Here is a 26,038-nt window from a genome sequence, read left to right as displayed (position 1 = left end):
CTGAATCCTCTCTTCTTGACTTTCAGATCTACGTAAGATCAGGAGTGTACCACGGAGGAGAGCCCCTCTGTACGCCAGTCAACACAAACCGCGTACCGTGTTCCAACCCGCTGTGGAACGAGTGGCTAGAGTACGAGATCATGATCCCGGACATCCCGCGGTCGGCGCGACTCTGCCTATCCATCTGCTCCGTAAACAGGAAGAAAGGGAAGAAGGAGGTAAATATGTGCTGTTATAAAGTTAAAGTTCTTCCCACACCTTTTAGTCTATAGGAAAGGTGCCCATTCATTTCTATAGCCCTTGGGCCACACCACCCTCCACACCGATATCGCTCTGTACTTTACCTCCCATACCGACCCTGCTGATTCAAGCCCGTAAAATTGCTCCTTGTGACATCACCATCACTCGCTCATGAATAATCAATGAGCTACCCTTATTTGGCACAAACAGCCGTTATTTTGTCCTGAACACAAAGTAACGATGTAAGACGTAACCTGATTGGTTGATAGCTTCCCAGCGTCCTTTGCGGTTTTGCTCTAGATGAGCTTGTGCAAACCCTCTGATTGGCTGAAAGCTGTTTTGGTGGTGACGTGGCCAGAAGCGATTTTATCGGTTTGAATCAGCAGGGCCGGTATGGGAGGTAAGGTACCGAGCGATGTCGGGTCAGCTAAGGAGGGTGGGACACACAGGCCACTACAGTACATGTAGGTGGCTTAGTCCACTGGTAGTGGAATATATTCAACTCCCATACTCTTTCTCATAAGTGCTGAGTGCCTGAAGGAAAGAAAGCAGTATATACCATATCTTAAGTCCTTGGTATTGAAAGGCAAACACTCAACGCACTAGGCCATTGTATCGGTCTAATACATGTACAATGTAAGTGTCCTCTACCTGCTAGTACATATATGTATGCAGGTATATTTTGTGTGTTTTGGGTATGTAGTGGCCATGGCTCATTGGAGAGAGAAACATCTCTTGAACATCTAGACTATGCAGGAATATGAAATAGGACTCACTGTTGTCAGTATGAAAAAATTGTCCTTGAGTACACATTTTTAAATGTATACGGTATTGTATAGTTAAACTCAAAATATTTTTTGGACAGCCAGACTCAGCTACATGTACATATTGGTGTAGCCTCACTCAGAGAATAATTCCAAAAGTTTCATCACTTGGAAAACTATGACTTGTTCTGCATGATTCACAGGTAGTTGAGAACTGTACTACCATGGAACATCATGTTTATTTCATGATAATAGAAGGTCTCTTGGAGTTATGATATGCATGGAAACGTGTTCCATAACTTACATGTACCATTCCAACGGTTCTCTGTGTCTCTGTCTTTCTGTGTCCGTCGCGGCTTCAACAGGAACAAAAGGGAAAGAAAATCATTGAGGTATGACATGTCGAGCATGCAACCTGTTTGGTACATGTAGCTGTGATGTGTTGTGCCATGGGCCACCATTGCTAGAGTAGACCTGTAGCCAGTACTGTCCCGTAGTATTGCAGAGTAGTCAGTTATTGTTATAGTTGTAGTGCGTGGAGCCCAGGGTTTCATAGTATCATCGACAAAAGCTGTATTGAAAAGTACATTTTTGTCTTTATCAGGAAAGCCTATTTATCAACCACTGGAGTTCTACTTCCAGAGTCTTTGTTTCCAGATACTGTAAATGCAGAAATGTTTGCGGTGATTTGATTTCGCAGTAGAGAGAAAATGGAGTGTTGTTTTAAGTTTGAGGTTTGAAACAATAGTTGTGCTACAGTCACACAATGGAATGGCTTTTCGCGGTGGTTTTAAGTTTGCGGTTAAGAGTTCACCGCGAAAACTGCAAACATAAAACCACCGTGAACATTTCTGCATTTACAGATGGAAGTATCCTTTGCAAAAGCTGTCTCGAAAACTACATTTTTGTCTTTGTCATTAAAGTCTATCTGTCATCGAGAGTTCTACTTGACACTGTTGAATATGTCTTTGTTTCCAGATAAATCTTGTTACGTTTATGTACATGTTACAACTTTCAAGCAGTTCCGGGTATTTCTGTACTATAGATATTAGTGGTAGTGTCATTCAGGCTCCTTAGTGTTGTATACTGTGTATGTACAGTACTTGAATGTATACAAACATGTACATCTTAGTACAGCTACGTACATGTTACAACTTTCAAACAGTTCCGGGTATTTCTGTACTATGAATACTGTAAATGCACTTAAGTTCGCATGGTTTTAACTTCACGCTAAGGGAAAAATGGAGTGTTTGCTGCGTTTTTAAGTTCGCGGCAACACTATACTCACATACTGCTACAATTATTGAACAAAAATGTTTGCTATATTTTTAAGTTCGCAGTGAAACGGTCACCGCGAAAACCCCGAACATAAAACCACCGCGAACATTTCTGCATTTACAGTATTTAGTGGTCGTGCCATTGAGACTCAGTGTTGTACTCAATGCAGAAATGTTCGCGCTGCTTTTATGTTCGCAATTTTCGCGGTGAACTTTCAGCGCGAACTTAAAATTACCGCAGAACTTTTTTGCCCACCTATGACTGTAGCGCTACTATTGTTTCGAACGCAAACTTTAAACCACCGCGAACACTCCATTTTCTTCATTCCGCGAAATAAAAACCACGCAAACTTAAATGCATTTACAGTATATGTAATTCTATTAATTTGTTGAGGTTTATGATAAACAGAAAAGCATCAATTTCTATCTCCTTGTAGGACCACTGTTGTCTAGCCTGGGGGAACATCAACCTGTTTGACTATCAGGGCAACCTCCAGAACGGAAAGTACCAGCTCAACATGTGGTCCGTGCCACACGGCATGGATGACCTGCTGAATCCTATTGGCTCCACCGGGTCAAATCCCAGCAAGGTAGGTCCAAGCTGGCCAATCAGGACTGGTGTTAGATCATGTTTTGATGATCCGTGAAGCTTGGTAGCATTTATTTGTTAGGGTTAATGAGATGCACTTAACGAGTCATTCAGAGGATCGGGGCAGAAGTTAATGCATGGATTTGGTTTACTGCTGGATTTGTCGGACTAAAGAATTACTTGAACTTCTTTTAAAAACCCATTTTGCTTCTGAATTTCAGCCTTCTTTCTCATTCAAAAAGACAAATTTTGATGTGATGACATCATGCTATATGTGACAAACAAAACCGTGTCAGTGTTAAGTTACTGTTAACCTCAATTAACATTTAACTGCCAGGTTACATACATGTATGTCTACCACTTTGAAAAACAATACTAGTGTGGTTGAGATATCTCTAGTGCAGCATGATGTTTCTGACCTAGGGTGAAGAGATGCTGTTACAGTTATATAATATTATGTAATCTGTAACCTCTTAGTGGTCTTTGCGTCACAACTTGATGTGACCTTCAGTGACAACTCACATGGTGAGCATTGAGTAAAAAGAAAAAAGCATGCCTGACATATGTACAGGAGTACATTGCATTTGAGATCTCTTTAGACACATTTTTGGCAGACAATACATTGTATATGTAACCTGATGGAATTATGTTGGTTGACATTAACACCTTTCTTTTAACTTTTTCTGTTTGAAGGATACTCCCTGTCTGGACCTGGAGTTTGACAGATTTGCCCACGTCGTGAAGTACCCTAACGACCAACAGATCGAGGAGTACGCCAAGTGGATCGCCAACGTCAACTCCGAGGGAAACATTCTACGAGGAACAACCAGCTCACCGAGTAACGTAAGTCTATTTATGTCATGCCTGGGCCTCATACGGGTGTTCCGGACTGTGATAACTATCCGGATCACATAGGGTTGGGGAGTGTTATCACACAGGTTTCCATAGAATATTTCGAATGCATTTCGAGCGCGCCGTTTACGCCGCCGTCGGAAATCCGAAAACCGGATTCGGAGATTAGAATCAATGTTGTTGCAGTTTTGTGTTCGAGGACACAAAACGTCCTCAACTTCTGGCGCATTCCGCATTGAAATGTGTTGTTTTCTCGGGTGGGTATGACCACCCCGTGTTGTATTCTATATTTACAAGGGAAAAAATTGATGTAACCTCCATTACCATTAATTCGCCGGGTTACATAAATCCGCCACGTTGAAAAACAGTGTGTTGCAGAGATCTCTAGTGCAGCACCCCCTAGTTGTGCACAGTTGAGATATACAGGAGTGCATTATGTTGGGGGACGTTGGGTTGGAGATCTGTTTGGTCCTACTGTAATTCTTGTTCCTTTCACTGTAACTTTATGTTCATTGTTTTCACGGTCACCTCTGTACCGTGAACTTATCATCACCGTGAAAAAAACCTTTTGTTATTATTTATGATTCCTTCACTTGCTGCGACCGTGAAGTTAAAGTTCAGTGAAAATGCCCATTTCCACCGTGAAATTTTGCTATGGTGAAGATAAAGTTATTACAGTATCTTTGCAGGGTGCCGGAATTATGTACCCTGGTGGAATTACCGTAAAATCCCTATTTACGTACGCACATTTAAAACTTTTCAAGTTGCAAGCAGGTGCTCCAGGCTGACGCCAAAGTCGGGGTGCGTACGTTAGGAGGGGTTCTTCCTCGGAAAAATCGCATATCAGCATGAGAGTATGGTACATCTTCATGCAATTGAAGTGTGGAATGCTACCACAAAATCAATCAGTAATAAAGAATAAATAATACATATATTTAAATTGTTTGATATTTTCTACCCAGAAACATTTTCTCAGTAACCCTTTTAAGTCGGTGAACATCATCGGAAGCATGATCATTCATGTCAACCTCTTAACTATCCACCGAAATGCTGGAGAGGGGGTGCGTACGTTAGGAGGGTTTTTCCCCCGAACATTTCAACTCACCGAGTATTAGGCCCGCAATCGTCCCCAAATCGGGGGTGCGTACGTTAGGAGGGGTGCGTACGTAAATAGGAATTTTACGGTATGTTAAAAGTAGTACATGTTACATAAAACTTCAAAAGAGCATGCATCAACTCTACAGCTTCCGGCAACTGAATGTTATGTGTTGTTTGATATGTGAAGAGGATGACGTATTTGGGCCATTCAGTCAGTTTTATATCTGGGTTGACAGAAAACAGGCTTTAAAATTATTCCGAGCAGTCAGGTCTAGTTGTTTGATGTGGCGATAACTACAAAATTAATGTAGGTTTCAAAGAAGAGGTGGATATGGTCATAGTTATATGTTATGTGTTAAACCAAGTGCATTCACCTGTTTTCTTACTTAAAGTTAAAGTATTGGATGTGTAAATCTGGTAGGCTAGGGATGCTGTCACCGTTCTGCTTTTTGCTGGACGTTGTGCATTTACAGTGCCAAAATTTTAATATCTGTATCTGTATAGCCGGTATAACCGCCCTTTGACGTAACACACCAGCTTCTCAGGCACGCGGTGCGGTAGCAGCTGGTTGTATTACACTGAACGGCCTGTCACACCTAACTTTTGCACATCTGACTGCAACCGTTCTTTGATAAAAGCTATTCAGTGAAGGTGTTCCTACAGTATTTGATGACAACGAGTTCCATTCTACTATGGTTCTCGGGAAATACAGATTTTTGAACATATCAATTCTTGGTTGATAGCTCTGGTACATAAAGGCATGGCTATTTCTTGTCATTTTCTGAGCTGGTATTAGATACTTATCAGTCGGTTCGTCCACAAGTTTATTAGTCATTTTAAATGGGCGTCTGTGCTTTTTTTGAAGTAAAAAAAAAAGATATTACAAACATTGGAGAGAAAGTTTTGTACCAAGAAGTTGTTTCAAATCTGCTGTTGGCATTGCTGAATAAAAATTAGAAGCAGAGCTACAATTTTTGAAAATAGACCATCCACAGTTATTTGCTTTTTATCAAGAAAGCTTTGAAATTCCTCCTTTTCTTCTTCTGAATGGTTATTTTGACATATTGATGAATAGACACAGTATGTATTTTTTAAAGCATGGGACTATTATATTACAGATTTGCTTTGCGATGTATGCCCAACGTCAAAATTCCCATGTTTGTACCCAAAACGTTTATAAATCATGGCGTCCTTTTTCAAATCTGAAAGCTCCATCACAGGACCTTCAAATGTCAAGGTTCTGAATGGCAGCTAGATTCTTGGAAAGAACATTACGATAAGGAATCCATTAGAAGTGGGTCTTTCATGTAGTATTGCCTCAAGGTTTTGTGCTGTAAGAAGCTCTTTTAGTGTAAGTAGTTCTGGACATCCAAACATGGGCTTTCTGTTCAAACTGAAAGCTATAATCCTTTACAAAAAGCGGACTTTATAGCATGCAGAAAGAAGAGTGTGGTAGATTGCGATTCTTAAGTACTGCATTTGCAAGATATGGTTTTGAGATATCCTTGTTGTTCTTTATGTTTCCAACATTGATTGCCATGTAACAGCCAGTTTATAGCATGTAACCATAAGATAGAATGGTCCTTTTATAGGGGGTACTTCTGAAGCTATGTATTTATTACATGCACCGAGATATTGCAGAAGAACAGGAAAAACATTGTGCAAACTTTCAAGCTTGTACCAGTTTGCTGCAATACTGTAAGTGCAGAAATGTTCGCGGTGGTTTTATGTTCATGGATTTTGCGGCGAACTTTCAGCACGAACTTAAAACCACCACGAAACTTTTTGCCCACCTATGACTGTAGCACTACAGTTGTTTCAAATTGGAACTTAACACCACCGCGAACATGCCATTTTCTCCCTACCGTGAAATAAAAAAAATGCAAACTTAAATGCATTTACAGTATACGTATGGTTCCATGAATTTTGTAGTACGGTATTGAGAGTGCTTTTACAAAGGCACCATGTCTTTCAAGCTTTGTAAAGTATATGGGAATTGTTTAATCATTAAAGCTGTGTGTAGATCAATAGGGGCATATCTGAAGATGAAACAAACTGATCAATGTAAGTCCAAACAGATCAATACTGAGCAAGAAAAGATCAAATGTCCTCATCAAAGTGCGTCTGCTATCTATGATACAAGGGAAGATCATATCTTAGAGATGAAACAAGCTGATTTGTTCTATGGCCACAGAAGCGGTGTTCTGTCTGTTTTATGTATTGAATGGGCCACGCTAATTTGTTGCTTCTCGGAATAGCCTGTCCTGTTTTCCCCATTTTGAAAAAAAAAATTGGGTCACTATTCCCATTCACCAATGTTAACTCCCAATTTTACTATCTGTTCAGTTGTAAAACTCAATAGCCAACAAAATAGATTATAAAGGCCTGCACATATCTAAAAAGTGTGGTCACATTGATTGTAAGTTATGATTTTTGATTTATTAAAACTATTTCTCAATATCAATCCATATATTACATGGCAAAAGGTAATTTTGTTACTGAAATACGGTAACATGATTATTATAATATTAGATCAAAGAAGCATTTCATGAAATGAGCCATACAAAGCTGAAACTTGAATTATCCTCTTATTCTTTATGTTATGTAAACCCTTATTTGCGGTGGTTTTAACCCCAGACTATTGGCAAAAAATTTTATATTCTTTTTCTGCCCTGTCGCTCCAATTTTTTTCTGAAAAAATCCAAGAAGCAACAACTCTTTTTGATAACTGTGGTGGGTTCTTTAACATGCTCGAGGTGTGGCTCTCCTCAAACACGGGACCTCCATTTAATGTCCTATCCAAGGGACGTCCCTAACCGAAGCTAGGTACTCGTATACACCTGAGTGAAGTGAGGAAAGTCGTGTAAAGTGCCTTTCCCAAGGGCACAACATCGAGGCATATCTGTGGTTTCGAACCCGGTACCTCTCGGTTGTGGGTGAAACACTGATGCGCCACACGATGCCACTGACATTGATGATAAACAATGTACAATATAGATGCCCATGTGCTTACTTTCTGTGACCCTGTGCTTTTCCCCCTCAGCTCCACGGAGCGAGTAACTCGTACGCGGCGGCGGAGAACGGGGATAGCGAGCTGGAGCAGCTGAACGAGATCCTGAGGAAAGACACCCTGTCCGACTTCTCAGAACAGGAGAAGGACCTGGTGTGGAAGATGAGGTAAGGCTCAACCAACTAAACTTTTCGTCCAACTCTGTAAGAAAAATTGGGACTTACCCCAAATTTTCGGTTGACTCCATCAACCCTGTTCACAAAATGAACCCGGTTACTGCAACGTGACGTCAGCGACACGTGATTGCAGTAGCGGGTCATACGTGCCAGCTAACTTGTGTCATCCCCCGTCTCTGTTCAAGGTAGGTCTGTGGGCTCTGATGTAGATTGTCTCCTTTACTCCTCTTGCAAAGAAATCCGGTTCCAAATCAAGGATTTTCACTCCTTCTAACGATACTGAGTGTCCCAGAGACTCGATGTGGATATGTTGAGATACTTTTCATGCTAAACTAAACCAACTTGTTGTAGGGGTCATGCCTCAAAATTGCTATGAGACTGGCAGTGTTTATAATGTGCCAATAAGGCCATGTTGATTTGATTATATGGATGACATCCTCTTGGGAACCCCAATTCTGATGCGAGCGTGCAAATAAAAAATTTGGCAGAAAATAAAGTTGCCTTCATTATGAAATCTATGTGGTCAGGAAGGTTGAACAAATGACTAAACACACAGAGTATGGTATACCAAAATATCAGTTCTTGATTTTCATTCTTTCAAAACTTATTGACTTTAGACTCAACTTTGGCATTCTATGATCCGTATGATTCTAGTATCTGTTTTCTGAAATAATTTTTTGCTCTTACATGTATTTTCTCATTTTGCAGCTGCTCCGTATGATTAACAGTATGGCCGAAAACTTTTTTGGGGGAAACGGGCGAAAATTGATGCACGTGCAGATGTCATCCATAATTATAATCAAATCAACATGGCCTAATGTCAATTTGACAGTGCTTTGAAATTCATGTCAACTACAGTGTTAAACCAAACCCCCTTCTCTATATATTTGCAAAACATATACAATATGTCCCCTTTCCCATTAAGTTTTACTGTACAACATTCTTTACTGTAGGTATACAAAAAGTGTTGAGGCTTTTCAACATGTATAGAGTTTATTTCAATTGTACATTTTTAGTCCAGCCAGGAAAATAACATTAAAACATAATTTGAGTGTCTGGGAAAAATCTTACAATCAAAATCTTCTTCAACTGTTGCAGAAAAAGATGTCAAGAAATCCAAGACTCCCTCCCAAGACTTTTACAGTCTTGTAAGTGGAGCAGCAGAGAAGATGTCTCACAGGTAAGAAAACATTTAAGAGTTTATTAATCATCTTGATTATTATAGCTCTGATAATCAATTATACATCTGATTCAGAAACCATTCAAACCATGATCTGAATCCTTGAACTTTGATATTTTCTAAAACTAAAAAGTTTTCAAAAAGGTGTTGGAACTAAAAGAACAAGGACATTTCAATGTACTATTGAAAAGTGTTTTTTACACATAAAATGTTGTTGTAAAAGACAGTGAATATCTACAACTGTATATGTAACCTCCATTAACATTCATCTTCCTGGTTACATAAGTCCGCCACTTTGAAAAACAGTGGGTTTGAGTGATCTCTTGTGCAGCACTTCCCAGTTACATGTATATATGCACAGTTTAGATATATACAGGAGTGCATCATACTGGGGTACTTTGGGTTGGAGATCTGTTTGGACGTATCTTTTTAGGATGCCGGAATTATGTACCCTGGTACAATTATGTTAGTAGATGTTAACAACACTGTCCAGAAACATTGCTTGAAATGATTGAGTAGGTAACCCCAGATTGTAACGATCATTGGATGACACTTTGACCTAGTTGTAATCACAGAGTGAAATGTCAGATGTAAAATCTAACATCTAATACTGTGGGGTGTCAAATTTTAATGGTAACAAAATACCATCTTGTCACAAATGATGGATTTTTTACAAGCATCCTCATCAGTACCCTACATCACATCAATCATGGTAACCATGGTAACAATCACTTGTCACTTGTGATTGGTAGATCTGGTGATGACCCCATGTCACCCAAAATCTGTTGGTCAAATGTCAACCACAGTCTGGCATGTGACATTATCACTTCTGACATGTTACATAACTACTACATTATGATGCATCAAGCATATCTGGACAAGCGCCGATTGACAAATTATCTTACATAAGAGTTTTCAACCGTAAGGACACTCAAAAGGAGATGGCTTTTTTTCTTTTGCTCTACTTTGTCTCCTATCATGCAGAATACCTAAAGTTTGCCATATTTGGTGGAAATTTATCACTGGTATTTGAGCTAACCTTACAATAAAGACATTATTTTAGTATTTCCTGCTCGGTTGTTATGCTTAGTACTGAAAACTGTGTTTACCTTGACTATCTTTACAACTACATGTATATGGAACGGCATCAGCAAGAGCTACATGACCTTGTGTATAATATATAATTATTACCACAACAATCTTTATTGACACAACAAAAGTACATGAACTTTCGTAAGGTGGCTTCTACAACTGTACTTGCAAACAAACATACAAATTAAAGAGCCTACGTACAAGTATAAAATTATGGATAATTCAACATGTCGAGTTTAACGTATCACTAACTACAGTTACACTACAAGTTCTAATATCTAAACATTCTTTGATATACATGTATTTACCTATTTGTACACAGTAAGGGTTATCTCCTTCTAGAATCATAAGAATGTAGTTGAATTTATGTGCATGTATTAAATTCTGTTGAGTAGTGGAAAGAAGGTTGAACAGCTTTGAGCCGTTATCATCATATTGCGAACAATCCATGATAAAGTTAAGTTCATCTTCAATCTCATTTTTACATATTGAAAATTGCGTATTTTCCAGATGTACATGTTACTGGAACACTGGCCGCAGGTATCCCCAGAGACCGCGCTGGAGCTGTTAGACTGCACGTACGCCGATCTCAAGGTCCGAAAGTTTGCGGTGGACTGTCTGAGAAAGACCATGACTGACGATCAACTCTCACAGTACCTGCTGCAGCTTGTGCAGGTAGGGATGCTGGTCTTCACTGTTTGAGACAATTGTGTAGCGTACATAGTCCAGTGGCTAGGGACCCTGCCTCTGGACTAAGATGTCAAGTTCGAAGCCTGGCTGTTGTCACTCTCCCAACATTCATGCTTCTGGAAAAGGTTGCAGTCCTCAGGACACCATGTTCATGAAAAAGAGCTAGAGAAACTTCCTCGGTGTGATGAACCGTTATATACTGTACATACAAGATAGATACATGAACATTGTGCATGGCAATGAAGATGAATCACAAAAAATCACAAGTATAGGACATAGGGACACTTGTACAAAAATGCATTTCTCTCGTATGCCTCTTCTAGGTACAGGTTCAATTTCTGTGGTTTGCCAGGAGTGAGTATAGGAAACATTGAATATCTTATCTGTGGTGTAATTTTCTAGGATGCCTACCTACCTACCTACCTAGTCCCTTGACCTCCTGGTCGTTGGGGGGACAAGGTAGCAGTGAAGATGGAGATCTGTCTCCAGGCTCGTCTATTTCTTGCAGCAGCCAGCCTTTCAGACAGGCTAAGGGACGTCCACTCTGCGATGTTATCCTGCCAGGATTTCCTCTGTCGTCCCCTACGGCGACCTCCTTCCAGGGTGCCCTGCAGTATGGTCTTGGCCAGGTTGTCGTGGCGTGTCACGTGGCCGAACCACTGAAGCTTACGTCTCTTGACCGTTGCTAACAGTGGTTCCTGTGGGCCAACGATGCTGCGTACAGCTTGACGCACATACTGATGCACACTAGGATGCACACTAGAGTATAACGTACAAATTCTGTGCTATTTTGTCCTCTCCAGGTTCTGAAGTACGAGCCTTACCTGGACAACCCACTAGCCAGAGTACTGTTGGAACGTTCTCTCCTCAACCAGAGGATTGGACACTTCTTCTTCTGGCACCTCAAGTAAGAATTTGAATGTATCCACTGCAGTATTTCATATATTGTAAAATGCATCTAAGTTGGCGTGGTTTTTATTTTGCGCTAAGGCGAAAATGGAGTGTTCGCGGTGGTTTAAAGTTCGCGGCAGCAATATTGTCACATACTGCTACAGTATTGGACAGAAATGTTTGCGGTAGCTATAAGTTCGCTGTGAAACGGTCGCCACGAAAACCACGAACATAAAACCACCGTGAACATTTCTGAATTGACAGTAATTAGAGAAATCATTGATTAATCAATTACAAAAATCACAATCTTCAGCATTGCAACACTTTTACAATTTACCTGAATGATAATTGAAAATTATGATAGGTGATACAATTTTCATGTACCTCATACATGGGGCCACCAGCTGTCGAAATGACAAATGCAATCCCTAACAACATGTCTGACTCTGAGGAGGGTCGGGCCTGGAATCCACAGACTTTGATCCAGATGGTGAAGCAGCGGGTTGCGTTACCACTTGCGCCACGGGGACATGACAGATATACACATCAAGACTGTGTTGGGATACGGTATATATACTGAAATTTTACATGATTTTAAGAGTAGCTATTGATAGAGATGTTTTGTTTTGTTTCTCTAGGGCGGAGATGTCCAACAAAAACGTCCGGATTAGGTTTGGCCTGCTGTTGGAGGCGTACTGCCGGGCATGTGGAGCGTACCTGAAGTCCCTGGTCCGACAGGTGGAGGCCCAGGAGAAATTGACCATGCTGACAGAAACACTACAGGAGAGGGAGAGAGAAAAGAAGGACACAACACAGAGGGTAAGGACTGTCTGGACATGTTCATGGCCTTTTTGTAGATTTTTTTGTGGTGAGGCCATGTAGATTCGATTACATTTGTACATGGGCAACATCACTAGTCGCATCAATTTTTTGTCTGTTTCAAAAAAAAGTTTTCAACAATACTGTAAACCGCATGAAACAGCTACAAAATGGGCAAATTTACACCGTAAATTGCAAAAAAAAATGTCAGAAAATGGATGTTAATGTCGTACAGGTAGAACACCAATTGAAAGTCAATTTCAAAGTCAGAGATTATACTCCAGTATTCCACACTGTTCAGTTATTTGTTCAACCTTCCTCAACTTAGATTTCATAACGAAGGCAACTTTTTTCTTTTTTTTTGCCAAACTTTTTATTATTCGCATACTCGCATCAGTTTTCAGGTTCCTGTAGGATGTCAACCACATAATCGAATCAACATACATGTAGCCTAAAAGGAACAAAGACTAAAAACAAAATTCTGGATTTGTAGACAATTTCTAGACAGACTTTATTCAAATCAATGCAAAAAAAACTAAATCGACTACAAAACTGCACAAGAGTACCTGAAAAATGTTTCATACAAATACATGTGTAGTAACCATTTGTGCATGTGTGAACATAAATATTTTTTTATGTCATTGAGCGTTTTTAGTTAATCTGCTGTTAATTTGCTCATCTCTTATTTAAATGTAAGTGGTACTGACTGTCTTGATTATTCATCCCAAGGAGAGATTAAAGTTCCTCGGAGAGAAGATTAACCAGGAGGATTATCTAGAGGCCCTGCAGAACTTTCCCTGTCCACTCAACCCATCGCATCTACTAGGCAAACTACTGTAAGTACAGGCTATTAGCTAGCAGGGCGTCAGGGTGTCTTTTGGATGCCCTACACTAAGAAAACAAGGAAATTGGATGCCCTTCTTTTGCAGAGGACACCCAGAGGACACCCTGTATCCCTGGTAATTACATACACATGCACATGTGTCCCACCCACACACTCACTGCAAAATGGAACATTCCACATACAAGACAGTTGAACAGCATGTAAATTGATTGACATGCAACACTACCAGGTAATTGTTAATCCATAGAGCACATTGGGGGGTTCCCATTGCTACTACCCCCCCCCCCTATTTTTGGACGCCCTGTCTATAAATCCTACATGTGATGTAGCTAAAAGCCTGGATTACACCACATCAGACATGGAGAATGATTACAAGGCTAGACAGCGTTCTAAGCACTGCCAAGGCCAAATGGCCTTATCTCATAGCTGTGACGAATCTTTAAGAGTAATCTTGGATAGATAACAACGTTTTTTGTACACCAGGGCTGTCTCAGACTTCTTTTTTTTTTTCCGGCCCACTCATTGTTTGGAAACCATGTCATTAATTTTCATAGTTGAATTTGTCATTTTACGCTTACGAAAATGCAGTTTCATCTATTTCATGTTACAGTCCTGTTGTACACGGCCATGCAAATATTATTTACGCAGCCGACATTTCGGTAACAATCTGTCACCTTCCTCAGGGCAATACTGACTGGGTCTACTTCGCAATGAAGCAGTGTTTTACCAACTTCATGAAACTTTTCGGAAGAAATCTTGGATTTAGATCTCTCCCAATATGTTCTTATCTGATTCTCAGTCTAAAGATGCACTCATAACTTTCTGAATTGAGACTCAATTGTCTTCGCTAGAATGTTGCATTATCAATACTAGAGTTCCACGACCTCATACCTTCGCCGACTGATGTTAGCCTTTTCGAGTGAATGCTTATCACTCAGTATGTAAATAAGGTCCTCGATTGCATGAATTTCAAGTGATCCTTTTCTCTACACAAAACACAGCATTAAAGTAAAATCTTAGAAAAGAGGGCCATTGTAGCATTTCCTCATATATTATGTAAATGAGGCCATCATGATTTATGTCTGATAACGTCCACATTTGATTATCTCCCAAACGCCACAAGAATGAAATCCCATCATTTACCACTCTGGAATTATAGTATTTTGTCGTAAATTATGCAAATTAGGTATTCGTTTGCATAATTGATATCTATCAATATTCCTCTCTTTCTCAGTTACATGTCACGTGTTTGACTACAATGGAATGCAAGGGTTTGTATACTTTTTCACATCACAGATCCTGATTTGCATGATTCTTATACGATCATGTAAATCATCACTCAAACTATGTACATCCCTACAAATCATGACGATCCGTCATCACCTTCTTGAGTTACTAGTATTCTCTTTCAAATTTTAAAACAAACCCATACCTACACCTACACGAGTTCTCCCAAGAGTTATAAAAATAATCACTGTAAGAATATTTTTGCTTAATTGGTATCATAACTTTTATCTTTACTACAGAAAATAAGGCAATTTGTTGGCAATGTATTTGCTTCAATTATGCCCATATTTTCATAGTCGACATATCAATCAGTTTTTATCAAACCTATACCTTCCTTGCCCGTGTGACCTCCCTGACCCCAAAACAGAGCCCTGCACCAGGCAAGTAAAGTATCACATGTGTCCTCCAGGGACGTCTCACAGGGAGCCTGCTCCGGTAAACTAGGTCACCTGTCAGTGCAATTTAACCTGAATAAATAGACTTAGAAATAGCAAATTGAAAGGGAATTGTAGACATTTCCTTATAAATTATGTTAATGAGGCCTTGTCATGCATGATTTTTGTCTGATATTGTTCACCTTTACTTAGCTTCCTAATGATACAAGAATGAAATTCCAATCATTTACTATTGTGGTATTTTCAATAAGTATTTTCTCATTAATTATGCAAAATAGGTAGCTATTAGCATTATTGGTATCTATCGATACCTCTCTCTTTTTCAGCTATATATGTCACATGTTTGAGAGTCCTATTTTGAAAGGCAGCAGATTTATAAACTTTCCTTGCTCATTATGCAAATTAGCTCCTGATTTGCATAATGAATATTCAATTATGTAAATCATTAATCGAGCTATCTACATACCATAAATCAAGACGATCCGTTGACCATAAGTCTAGTTATTCATGTCCAAAGGTCAAAACAAATAAATTAAAAACACCCCCTGCAGCTCCAAACAAGCCGCTAGAGGGCCCAAACGTGCACAACTTACTTCATGTGGCATGGACTATCTACCACACAAAAATCATGACCGTAGCACTTGCAGAAAATTCGACCTCAAACTTTGAAGCTACACTGCAGTACCCAAAGTACCCGCTAGGAGGCCCATCATCGAACTTGACCTTCCCCTTTAATAAATCTACCTATTCACTAAATATCATGCACAACCATCAACAGCTTCTCGAGTTATCCTGTCAACAAACAAATACGCATACATAAACAGCCCACTGCAGTACCGCAGGAAAATGCCAGGTGACCCATTTTTGAACTTGAGCCTCGTTTTCACAATCTCTACGTACCCACCAAAAATCATGCAGATCCATCATCAATACGTCGAGTTATGTTGTCTACATACAAACACACTTACAAAAAAAGTCCACTGGAGCACTGTTGGAAAACGCCAGGTTAACCATTTTCGAACTTGACCTTTGTACCCACAACCGCCACTTACCTACCAAAAATCAGCAAGATCCGTCAAAGTTCTCTCGACTTATGATCTCGACATACATACGGACCCACTTTACAGCTGGCGTAACCGATAACATAACCTTACCGCGAATGCATACATTCCCGGCGAAGGTAACAATCTTAAAATGTGATGAAGGAATACTGTAAATGCATCGAAGTTCGTGTGGTTTTTATTTTGTGCTAAGGCGAAAATGGAGTGTTTGCGGTGGTTTAAAGTTTGCGGCAGCGCTATAGTCACATACTGCTACAGTATTGGACAAAAATGTTCGCGGTGGTTTTAAGTTCGCGGTAAAACGGTCGCCGCGAAAACCGTGAACATAAAACCACCGCGAACATTTATGCATTTACAGTTCCTATTTCGCCTCACATCACTATCTCAAATGTTAGTGACCAAATATTTGCTATGATGAAATTTTAGCGGTTGACTAGTGACCTTTAAATTAGCTAAAAATCATTTACAGTTAACAACTCAAGAATTACAATGTTCATACCTGTTCCCTCCAACACAGCATTAAAGAGTGTAAAGTGATGAAGTCCGCCAAGCGCCCCTTGTGGCTCAACTGGGAGAACCCTGACCCCATGGCCGACCTCTACTTCCTCAACCAGATGATCATCTTCAAGAATGGAGACGGTAAGATTTAAAGTTCTTCAGTAGTTACAGCTATAGTGTGTCTGAATGGACAGTTGTGTGTAGATTGGCAACACTTAAGATTGAAATCACATGGATTTGATAACGAAAGGAATAAATCAGGTCCTCCGCAAATAGCAGTCACTGGACAACCTCAAGTCAACCGTACACACTAGGACCGGCCTATGGACTGATTAGAAAATTCAAAGTACCAGGCTACCAGCAGGCAGCCACATAACTCAGCCACACAATTCAGCCAATAAGAAAATACAAAACAGCAGATTTAACGAGTCGTTTTCGAAGACGTTAGCTGTGAATCATATCTAGAAACACTTAAAGGATGAGTAAACAGACGGCGAGGAGAGTATAGTTATAATTATGAGACAAAGTGCAAACCTAAGAAATTATATCGTTCCAGACATGACGTTTGGAGACTTGAACGTGTGTCTCGCTCTCCAAAATATGATGTACTGCGACACTACTATAATCAGGTACAGGTACAGGTCTGGACCTGGACCTGACCCTCTGGACCTGGACCTGGACCGGACCTGAATTTCATGTACCGGTACCCACCCCTAGTACACACTCATGCCACATCTTCGGAAAAGACACTGTAGCCGCATAGTTCCTGTTTAAAACTTTATTCAAGCCCACACCCAGAGTAGTTTCGCCTTGCGTGTGGCTTTCTCAATGGTTAGGGCCCTCATATAATAAATGGTCCTCAATTTGAAATTTGAGACATGTGAATCCTGAGTGTATTCTTGGTGCTGTGACTACGACCCTCTGATTTTTCTTAAATTCTACAATCTGCTTCTCTTCAGATCTTCGTCAGGACATGCTGACGATACAGATGATCCGGATCATGGACAACATATGGCAGACAGAGGGGCTGGATCTCAGGTGGGATCTCAAACAGATGACTTGCTCTATGGGAGCTTTTAAATGAAGAAACTGTTTACTTGTTGAAGTTATTATTCAATAATGCTTGTGGAAAGTATGAAAGTATTCAAATTGAACCTGTCAACCTAATTTGCTAAATCTAGTGATAGGGATTGAATATATTGTTTTGCACATTGTAGAATTGAATAAAGTAAAGTAAAGTAACTTCCTTGTAATGATCATGGAGTTTCTACTGTCTTTAAAATAGGATCTTGACTAAAAGTTTAAATGTGCAATATTGCAAAGTTGATATATTTTATTCATACATAAATGTTTCATGCATTTAACAAGTTGGAGTGTACACATACATGTATAGTTTGTCGTATTCAGTGTAATTGTGATGTTGGGTGGTCCGCAACATCAGCTTGTCTGCTTGGCATTCCACTGTGTATTGTATTGTTGCAATTTTTAATAAAGAATAAAGAACACGTAGTTTAGCCCCCAGTATTCTCTGTTATACTTCATTTCAGTCAAGTCTTTTGTATTCAAACAAGTTAATTAACATGAATTATGTGTATATGAACCTCTTCTTCCCCCCTCCCCCTACAGAATGCTGCCGTACCAGTGCCTGTCTGCGGGGAACTGTGTGGGGATGATCGAGGTCGTGAGGAACGCCAAGACCGTCATGCAGATCCAGAGGATGAGCGGGATCACGGGCACGCTGCAGCTCCGCAGCGACTCGCTACACGAGTGGATCAAGTCCAAGAACAAAGGGGACAGGTCAGATCAAACAGCAACACTCATGATTTTGACACGTATCTTAACCTTCTCCCTGCTGCCTAACTCTGTAACCAAAAGGGAATTGGGTGCCAAATGGCTACTTCAGTGTGCTAAAGGTTAAGTCTGACACTTTTAGAACAAGACAAGCTTTTGAAAAAGTTTGTCATGGAACACTTAGCTGAGGTATTACGCTGCTAAAGCAGGGATATAGAAACATGTACTTGTCGGTTGCAGTATTGACAAACCAGAAACCTTAATCTTGTCACTATGCTGAAAGAGGACAGGAAAAAATATGAATCTAAAGAGATCTACCGATATTCACAGGGTTTGCACACTTCAGATATGCAGGTGTTTAAGACATTCTTGAGAAGGCCTTGATGATATCGTTGTTTTATGGTGGCAGTCTTAGTGTACCCAGCGAAATCATGTTAGCAGACAGAGCAGTAGAAAAACAGATGTTGTTTTTAGAATGTGAAATTTTGTTTTTGTTAAAAGATAGATCGTTGTTAGATTTAGATGTTGTCTAGGAAGTATGTGTGTGTGTGTGTGTGTGTGTGTGTGTGTGTGTGTGTGTGTGTGTGTGTGTGTGTATGTGTATGTGTGTGTGCTATGAAAGAACATTGTTAGAGAAGTGTTGGAATGTGCTAGTTAAAATTCACACCATTTCCTTGAGCTGGTTTCAGTAGTAGTATCCATTATTTGATTATACTGCTGCCGGGGTCCCTGACACAGGGGTGGGCAGCAGTCGGCTAGTCTTGACACCACTCTTCCAAGCGGCTCTGTCCAGTGGGTTCACGCTGTTTCAGTGTCATTAACAAATGTTGATGTCCTTCTCCAGGTATGACCGAGCCATTGAGGCCTTCACGCTGTCCTGTGCAGGCTACTGTGTCGCGACCTTCATCCTGGGCATCGGAGATCGTCATAACGACAACATCATGGTGAACGAAGAGGGACAGGTGAGACAACAATAGTCTTAATCTTCTTGGGCATCTAAGCCAACAACGCATTGCTCCTGTAAGGCCACACCAATTTAATTTCTTGGTTAACGGAATTTTTTTTAAATGCTAGATTGGAAAATCAACAGGAAAACAGAATCTCAAAGGAAAGTTTGTACTTTGGTGCATACAATTTCAGGGAGTGAACAGGGTCAGGTGCAAGTTTTCACCCCAGCCTTCTGTTTTCATGATTTTTTTTGGCTAAAATTTGAAGGAAAAGTCCATTAACCAAGAAATTAAATTGGTGTGGCCTAAAGACATAATTTTCAATCATTAACCCGCTGTTACACCATGGACGAGCTTTAGTTATATTTGTTGCTAGCCTGACAGTTGACGAGTTGAAAAATGGCCAGAGAGATTCAAGCATATTTTTAACATGAAAATATGCCCAAAAAAAAGACTCTTTTTACACATTACCAAGAGATATATCCATTCGACATTTCGGTGACCATCTGTCACCTTCTTCAAGGCAATTCCGACTGGTTCACATAGCACTGCAGCACAGGTGTCGCTGCTTATAGATGCGTTCCCAAACGTCAAGTATTTACATATATACAGTCACATGGAATGACATCACAATGCGGTCCCAAACATACAAAAGTGTAACACATACACAACTAGATGATCACCAAAACGTCGGTTGAATAAATCTCTTGGTTGTGTAAAAAGAGTCTTTTTATTCAGCGACTTACCAACCTGATGAAACTATTCACGGATGAAAATAAGCCCCATCGCATTAGACGGGGCTTGGGGACATGTGAACATCGGCCAATCTCTGAAAATTGTGCAATGATTGAGAGAACACTGAGCATATTACTACCAAATATGTCATTTAGAATTAGAGTAGTCGGCTGATCAATTTTGCTGCTGGATGACCGGAGCTTTTCAGGTTTTTCTTTTACTTTTGCTTACAGTATGGTAAAACTGGTCAGTCTGAAGACCGATTCTTGTTATTGTCACAGTCCATTGTGATTTCAAGATATCGTTCTTTTTGACAGATCTTCCACATCGACTTTGGCCACTTCCTGGGCCACTTCAAGAAGAAGTTTGGGTACAAGAGGGAGCGTGTGCCCTTTGTGCTTACAGAAGACTTTCTCAAGGTCATAGCAAGGGGAGGGGACTACCAGAAGAGCAAAGAGTTCAAAAGGTAAGATCATAGGTTAAAGTTCAAGTCACGTCTTTTGGCCAGTTGTTCCTGAATGTTGAATGATTTTTTTTATATTCACTTAAAAGTGCCATAGATGTCTCAGTGAACAAATTAGAAAAACATTTGCACCTAAGCTAGATTGCTGAAAGAAGAAACCTTTAAACTTAAAATTAAGTATGCATTTTACAAATTATTGTAACAGCTATCAATTTGTGGTTTTAATTTGAAGAAGAAAATGTGTGTGCACATATAGTCTGTTTTGTAATGTGTGCTTTAACCCTCCCCTAACCCCCTTCCATGTACAAGTACAAATTTGTGTTTTTTGGGAGAGCAAAGTATGGAATGGTTAAAATGAGATGACTCATCAACAATTACTGTTTCCAGTTTCCAAGAGCTGTGCCGTCGTGCGTATCTCTATCTCCGCAAGCACGCCAACCTCTTCATCGTGCTCTTCACCATGATGCTATCCACGGGAATCCCCGAGCTCCAATCCTTCGACGACATCGAGTACTTGCGTAAGACCCTGGCCGTAGAAATGACTGACACAGAAGCCCTCCAGTACTTCTCTAGCTGCTTCAATGAAGCCTACAGCAGGTCCTACTCAACCAAGGTGGACTGGATGTTCCATGGCATCAAACAGAGCAGATGATTGGATCAGTTCTTAGTCTTCTTCTTCCTGATTGGGTGGAGTGAACTCGCCTGTCCAATGGCAGCAAAGATGACAAGTTCTTACAAAGATAGACAAGATCAAACAGGGTAGACGATTGGTTTATTGTGGTGTTTTATACCTATGGGATGCTGTGTCTCATCCAATGAGAAAGGGGGACTTTATCACAGTAAAAAAGGTGTTTGATGAAGAGGAGGAACGTTTTACGTCTTTTTTGACAAGCCACGACTCATCAAATGAGACACATTTTAAGCTTGAATCTAGTCTGATCACAACCAGCTTGTCTTGTGACGTTAACCAAACTTCATTTATTAGTTCAGAGACAATTTGCAGAAAATCTTGGTAAAGCGAATGTAAAAAGAAGTGTTTAACAAGGCCATCAATTGAATTCCTCTGTCATGTATACCTTTGTATGTTCACAACAGTCATTGTCATCCAGTAAAACGTAAGTCTTCAAGAAGATTTTATCATATTTCCTGGAGAGATGCAAATGGAAAATTAAAGTTTTCTGCTGCAATTTTTGGGCTTGAATTTTAAAGTAGGCTCTATCAATGAACGACTCAGAATTCTGACAAGATACATTGTGTGAAATAAGGAGATACATGTAACATTTCAGGTACGTAGAAATATGATTCTCATTGGTCAGCAAAGTGAAACGGTCAAGAGCCATGAAAAGTGAAAATGACCCAACAGTCAACACTGTTACCCATTGCAGAGCAATGACATAAAATGTAAAAACCTCCTCTGTGCTGTTGCTTTTTTTTAAAGACTCAAGACTGAAGTACAGTTTCACCGTACAGGGCCAAAAGCAAGAAAACATTGACTTTCAATGTGATTTATTACTCTCTTGGCCTATTTTACATAGTCTCTACCAGACTAACCGCGCCGGCTATAGGGAAAATATTTGCCAGGGGAGTTTGGCCATGGAGGGTTTCATTCGCAGGCCCAGTTAGGATGGCATATTGGACCCTCTCTCCATAGCCGACTCCCTTAGCATACAATTCACTCTATTTGGCCAATTTCTACTATTTTCCCAGCAATCCGTGGGGCCTGGTAGAGGCTATATTTTACAGGGTAAAGCACAACTTTTAAGAAAAAACTACAACTGTAAAAGCACTGTAATATGAGTCATAGTCTTTAAACTGTGATGCCAGGCTGTCCTATGGGTAGTATAACATTATACAAATGACAGGAGAGTCGTTTAAATAGGATCAAGAGAATAGATAGTTCACATAGATATGCAAATTAGTTATCTAATGGAACAATAGGGTAACGAAACGAATACATGTACAGGTATGGAAATAATGGTGTCAACATTTTTATTGTTCAAACTCATGAAGATCATATTAATAACAACTGATATGTCATTGGGTTTGTATCTCAGTTGCTGTGTTTTTCCAGTTTATGCGTTTGTTAGCCATGGAGGTGAACTTTTTCCCAAAAGTGCCACAGACTTTCAGAATCTTGGAATTCTTTCACGACCGTCATCCCATGGAATTCAGAAATTCTAGAAACTTTTTGTTCCAATGAACTTTTCCCTCACGGTGATTCCAGAGATACATTGTGCATTAATTGGAACATAACATTATAGCGGGGATCTCCACATACATGTATACTTGTCATAGTATAATCATGGTACATTTACATTGTGTTAACACTATTTTGTGTTAAACATTTGTGTTCCAAACTTCTCGCTACAACTCCAGACTACACAGGGTCACACCATCCAAAAGCCACTACAGATTTCATATATTTTGAAAAACTTTGTAGTTGGAAATGTCATTGATTTATTGGTGAGTTTTCTAGAAAATGGTCTTGTTGGATGTTTCATGTGCACGTGAGTATTGTTCTTACTGCTGTTGCTTCCATATGTCAAACTAGTTCGTATTAGTGTTGTTTCTACGCCAAGTGACCTTAATATATTTAAAAAAACTACAAGATTCTGCGTACTCAGTACATTCTCTTTTATCAAACCTTACCAACGATGGTCAAATCGCTACAAAACGTAACACAGTCTATTTTAACATGATACGTCTCTATGCAAATTGTTATAACATTTTGACGCTAAAGACAAATCATGAAGAGACCTTATGGAAACTTTCATTTTCCATGTCTAGAAATGTTTGGACTTCCACAAGTGAAAGCATGAAAGTCATATTCTGTACAAGTCCAGTTCCAAACAAACTCACTTAGGTTAGGCTCATAAGATAGTGTAAAAAGACAATAGTTACGACTGAATTGCCTGCGTACAACGAAGCTCCTCGGTGAATATGCTGTGTATACGCATGTAGTTAGGAAAGAAGGCTTTATTTGAAGTAGAAATCTTCTTAACCACACTTCATTGTTTAATTGCTGCATCGCACAGGGTAGCAATCACAATTGAAAGCAAGCTTATGTTTTGGGACGCTTAATATGTTTTGTATGTTTCAAGAGCTGGAGTTCAATTCGTTCATTTTGTGCAATGGTAATTAATTGTATATTGTAAAGATTTTTGTATTGTAAATTATGACATGGTGTCTTTGACTGGATGAATGTTTGTGCTGCATTTTTGAGTCCTTTTTGTACGTTATTCTTGAGGTAGATGTGGCCATAGGCTTCCACCCGCCAGCATAGTGGTACAACCTCACCTCTCATTATGAGGTTAAAGGTGAGAATGAGGAAAAGGCTGCACTCCTGTGGTGTCGCCAAAATAGGTAACTTTTGTGGCTACATATACTGAGTTTACCATATGTTAAACTTATTGATAAGCAATATCATCAAATATTGTCATCAGTATTCAAACAATAGAAACTCTTATAGCACAGGCAATTGTATGACTGATATTCAAAAACTGTACAAGCGCCATACACATAAGGTCGTTCATTATCTGATAACCATACATGTATTTGCTACTGAATCTCCAATGGAGAAAAATAAAAACGTAGCAAGGTACCATGTTGTAGCATTGTGAACTTTCGTTACCAACTTTGGTGACTGTTTTTGTCCTACCCTACTCCTGCACTTTTAAGAGTTTGGCCTGTAATAAGGGAATCATGTCCAAAACCTGTATATCCTAAAGTTTAGCAGTCAATCTCAATGACCAGTTCTGACTGATACATGTTACAGGGCCTCTCTCATGGATTGATTTAATTATTATGCTGTGCAGTGATTTTGGGTCAGGTGGTATGCCTTGATGTATATTTGTATTTGCTGAGGTCATTCGAAAATTTGTATAGTTTTTGCAAAGGGACCTAAAAAAAATTCGGTCCCCTTTTTTTTAGCAGTAAACATGCAATCATACACCATACTGTTCAAACAATGTTTCACAATATAGGAAATTTTATTATAGGTATTGATTTCATTATGCCATACATAATTTATTCTATTAGATATAATTATGATAGGTATGGATTAAAGCCTATCTTGACCAATCTTTGCTACAAAGGTGCTATTAATGTATTGTATGATTTTCACCACATATTTTGGTTTGCTTTGCTACAGGTATATTTGTTTGTGTTCATTGTAAGTAATATGTTTTATACATGAACTTTTCAAAAACTGCAAAAGCGTGCTTACTCTTTTGTGTGTTTTCTTGTTGTTTTGCTGAATTGCAAGACTAAAAACTATAATTGTATACCTCCACTACCTTGTAAATAAGATAGTGTTCCATTTGAGTGTGAGAGTTTGTGTGCATTTTTCTTATGGGTGTGTGGGTGTGTGTATTTGTGTCCGTCCATCTGTTTGTCTCTTTAAGTGTCAGGAAAAGCTCAACATCTTGTCACTAGATAGGAAGCTGGTACACACCCAATAATGGTGTAAGTGCACACATTTTGATAGTAAGGCCACACAATTTTTTTTTTGCTTCTCAGAATCGCCTCTCCTGTTTTTCCCATTTTGAAAAAAAAGTATTGGATGACTATTCCCATTCACAAATTTTTACTCACGATGTTACTATTTGTTCAGTTGTAAAACTCAATAGCCACCAAAATACCTAAGAAGTGTGGTCACATTTTATCATAAGTTATAATTTTTCATTTATCAAAACTATATCTCAATATAAATCCATATATTACATAGCAAAAGGTAATTTTGCTACTGAAATTATAGTACTAGATCAAAGAAAGGGGCTCATTGCATAAAATGCGCCATACAAAGCTGTAAACCTTGAAATATGATCTTAAGTGGTTGCATGTTCAAATCAAAGCCAAATAACCAAAACAATTAAACCTCTTTACGAGCCTTTCCTTACTTCCACATTCCCAAAAGACCAAAATTTGCCAATTTGACTATCGCCTTTCCCACTTTTCTCCTGCCGTCCGGCAGCGGTACTGCAGACTAGGCTCTTATGGGGTACATAGTCCCGACTTGTAAAAATGTGAAAATACATCAGGCAGTTAAGAATGTCTTAAACAGGTCCTGGTGTCCTCGCATAATGTAAGAATGAGCTTTAAGACATTTTAAAACACAAGTTGACATATAAAGGATCAATTTTAGGCACCGCGCGAAGAGCCCATGTAACACTACGGCCGCACGTTGAAGCGCCTCCTATATTCACGTACTAGTACTTCATCACCTTTTGTAGGTAATGAGTAGATTAAGGATATATTTGGATATCATCCGCTTTTCCTTGACAACTTTGGCCTTTTCTTTATCCGATTTTATTGATAAAGGTCTGGACATCAGACAACGT

The 26,038-nt window shown here is 39.5% G+C and overlaps 1 protein-coding gene across 3 annotated transcripts in view; it reads left to right on the top strand.

Annotated features, from left to right (window-relative positions):
* The window catches only part of LOC136442808 (phosphatidylinositol 4,5-bisphosphate 3-kinase catalytic subunit alpha isoform-like), a 58,505-nt gene extending 37,005 nt beyond the window's left edge, over positions 1-21,500 (top strand). For all 3 annotated transcript variants that reach the window (XM_066439746.1, XM_066439744.1, XM_066439747.1), the window contains exons 9-23: positions 27-218; positions 2,719-2,871; positions 3,564-3,713; positions 7,864-7,997; positions 9,105-9,186; positions 10,789-10,953; positions 11,772-11,875; positions 12,498-12,678; positions 13,408-13,514; positions 16,783-16,904; positions 17,723-17,801; positions 18,390-18,560; positions 19,399-19,516; positions 20,554-20,702; positions 21,087-21,500. In XM_066439746.1, coding sequence (XP_066295843.1) covers positions 27-218; positions 2,719-2,871; positions 3,564-3,713; positions 7,864-7,997; positions 9,105-9,186; positions 10,789-10,953; positions 11,772-11,875; positions 12,498-12,678; positions 13,408-13,514; positions 16,783-16,904; positions 17,723-17,801; positions 18,390-18,560; positions 19,399-19,516; positions 20,554-20,702; positions 21,087-21,351 — 2,172 coding nt within the window. In that variant the 3' untranslated portion in view covers positions 21,352-21,500. The remainder of the gene's footprint in view (positions 1-26; positions 219-2,718; positions 2,872-3,563; positions 3,714-7,863; positions 7,998-9,104; positions 9,187-10,788; positions 10,954-11,771; positions 11,876-12,497; positions 12,679-13,407; positions 13,515-16,782; positions 16,905-17,722; positions 17,802-18,389; positions 18,561-19,398; positions 19,517-20,553; positions 20,703-21,086) is intronic.
* Positions 21,501-26,038: the final 4,538 nt, after the last annotated feature.

The sequence above is a fragment of the Branchiostoma lanceolatum genome, chromosome 10 (assembly GCF_035083965.1).
Source record: "Branchiostoma lanceolatum isolate klBraLanc5 chromosome 10, klBraLanc5.hap2, whole genome shotgun sequence".
NCBI classification, from domain to species: Eukaryota; Metazoa; Chordata; class Leptocardii; order Amphioxiformes; family Branchiostomatidae; genus Branchiostoma; species Branchiostoma lanceolatum.
Note: the sequence above shows the minus strand (reverse complement) of the source record. Positions and strands in the feature narration are given on the sequence as shown.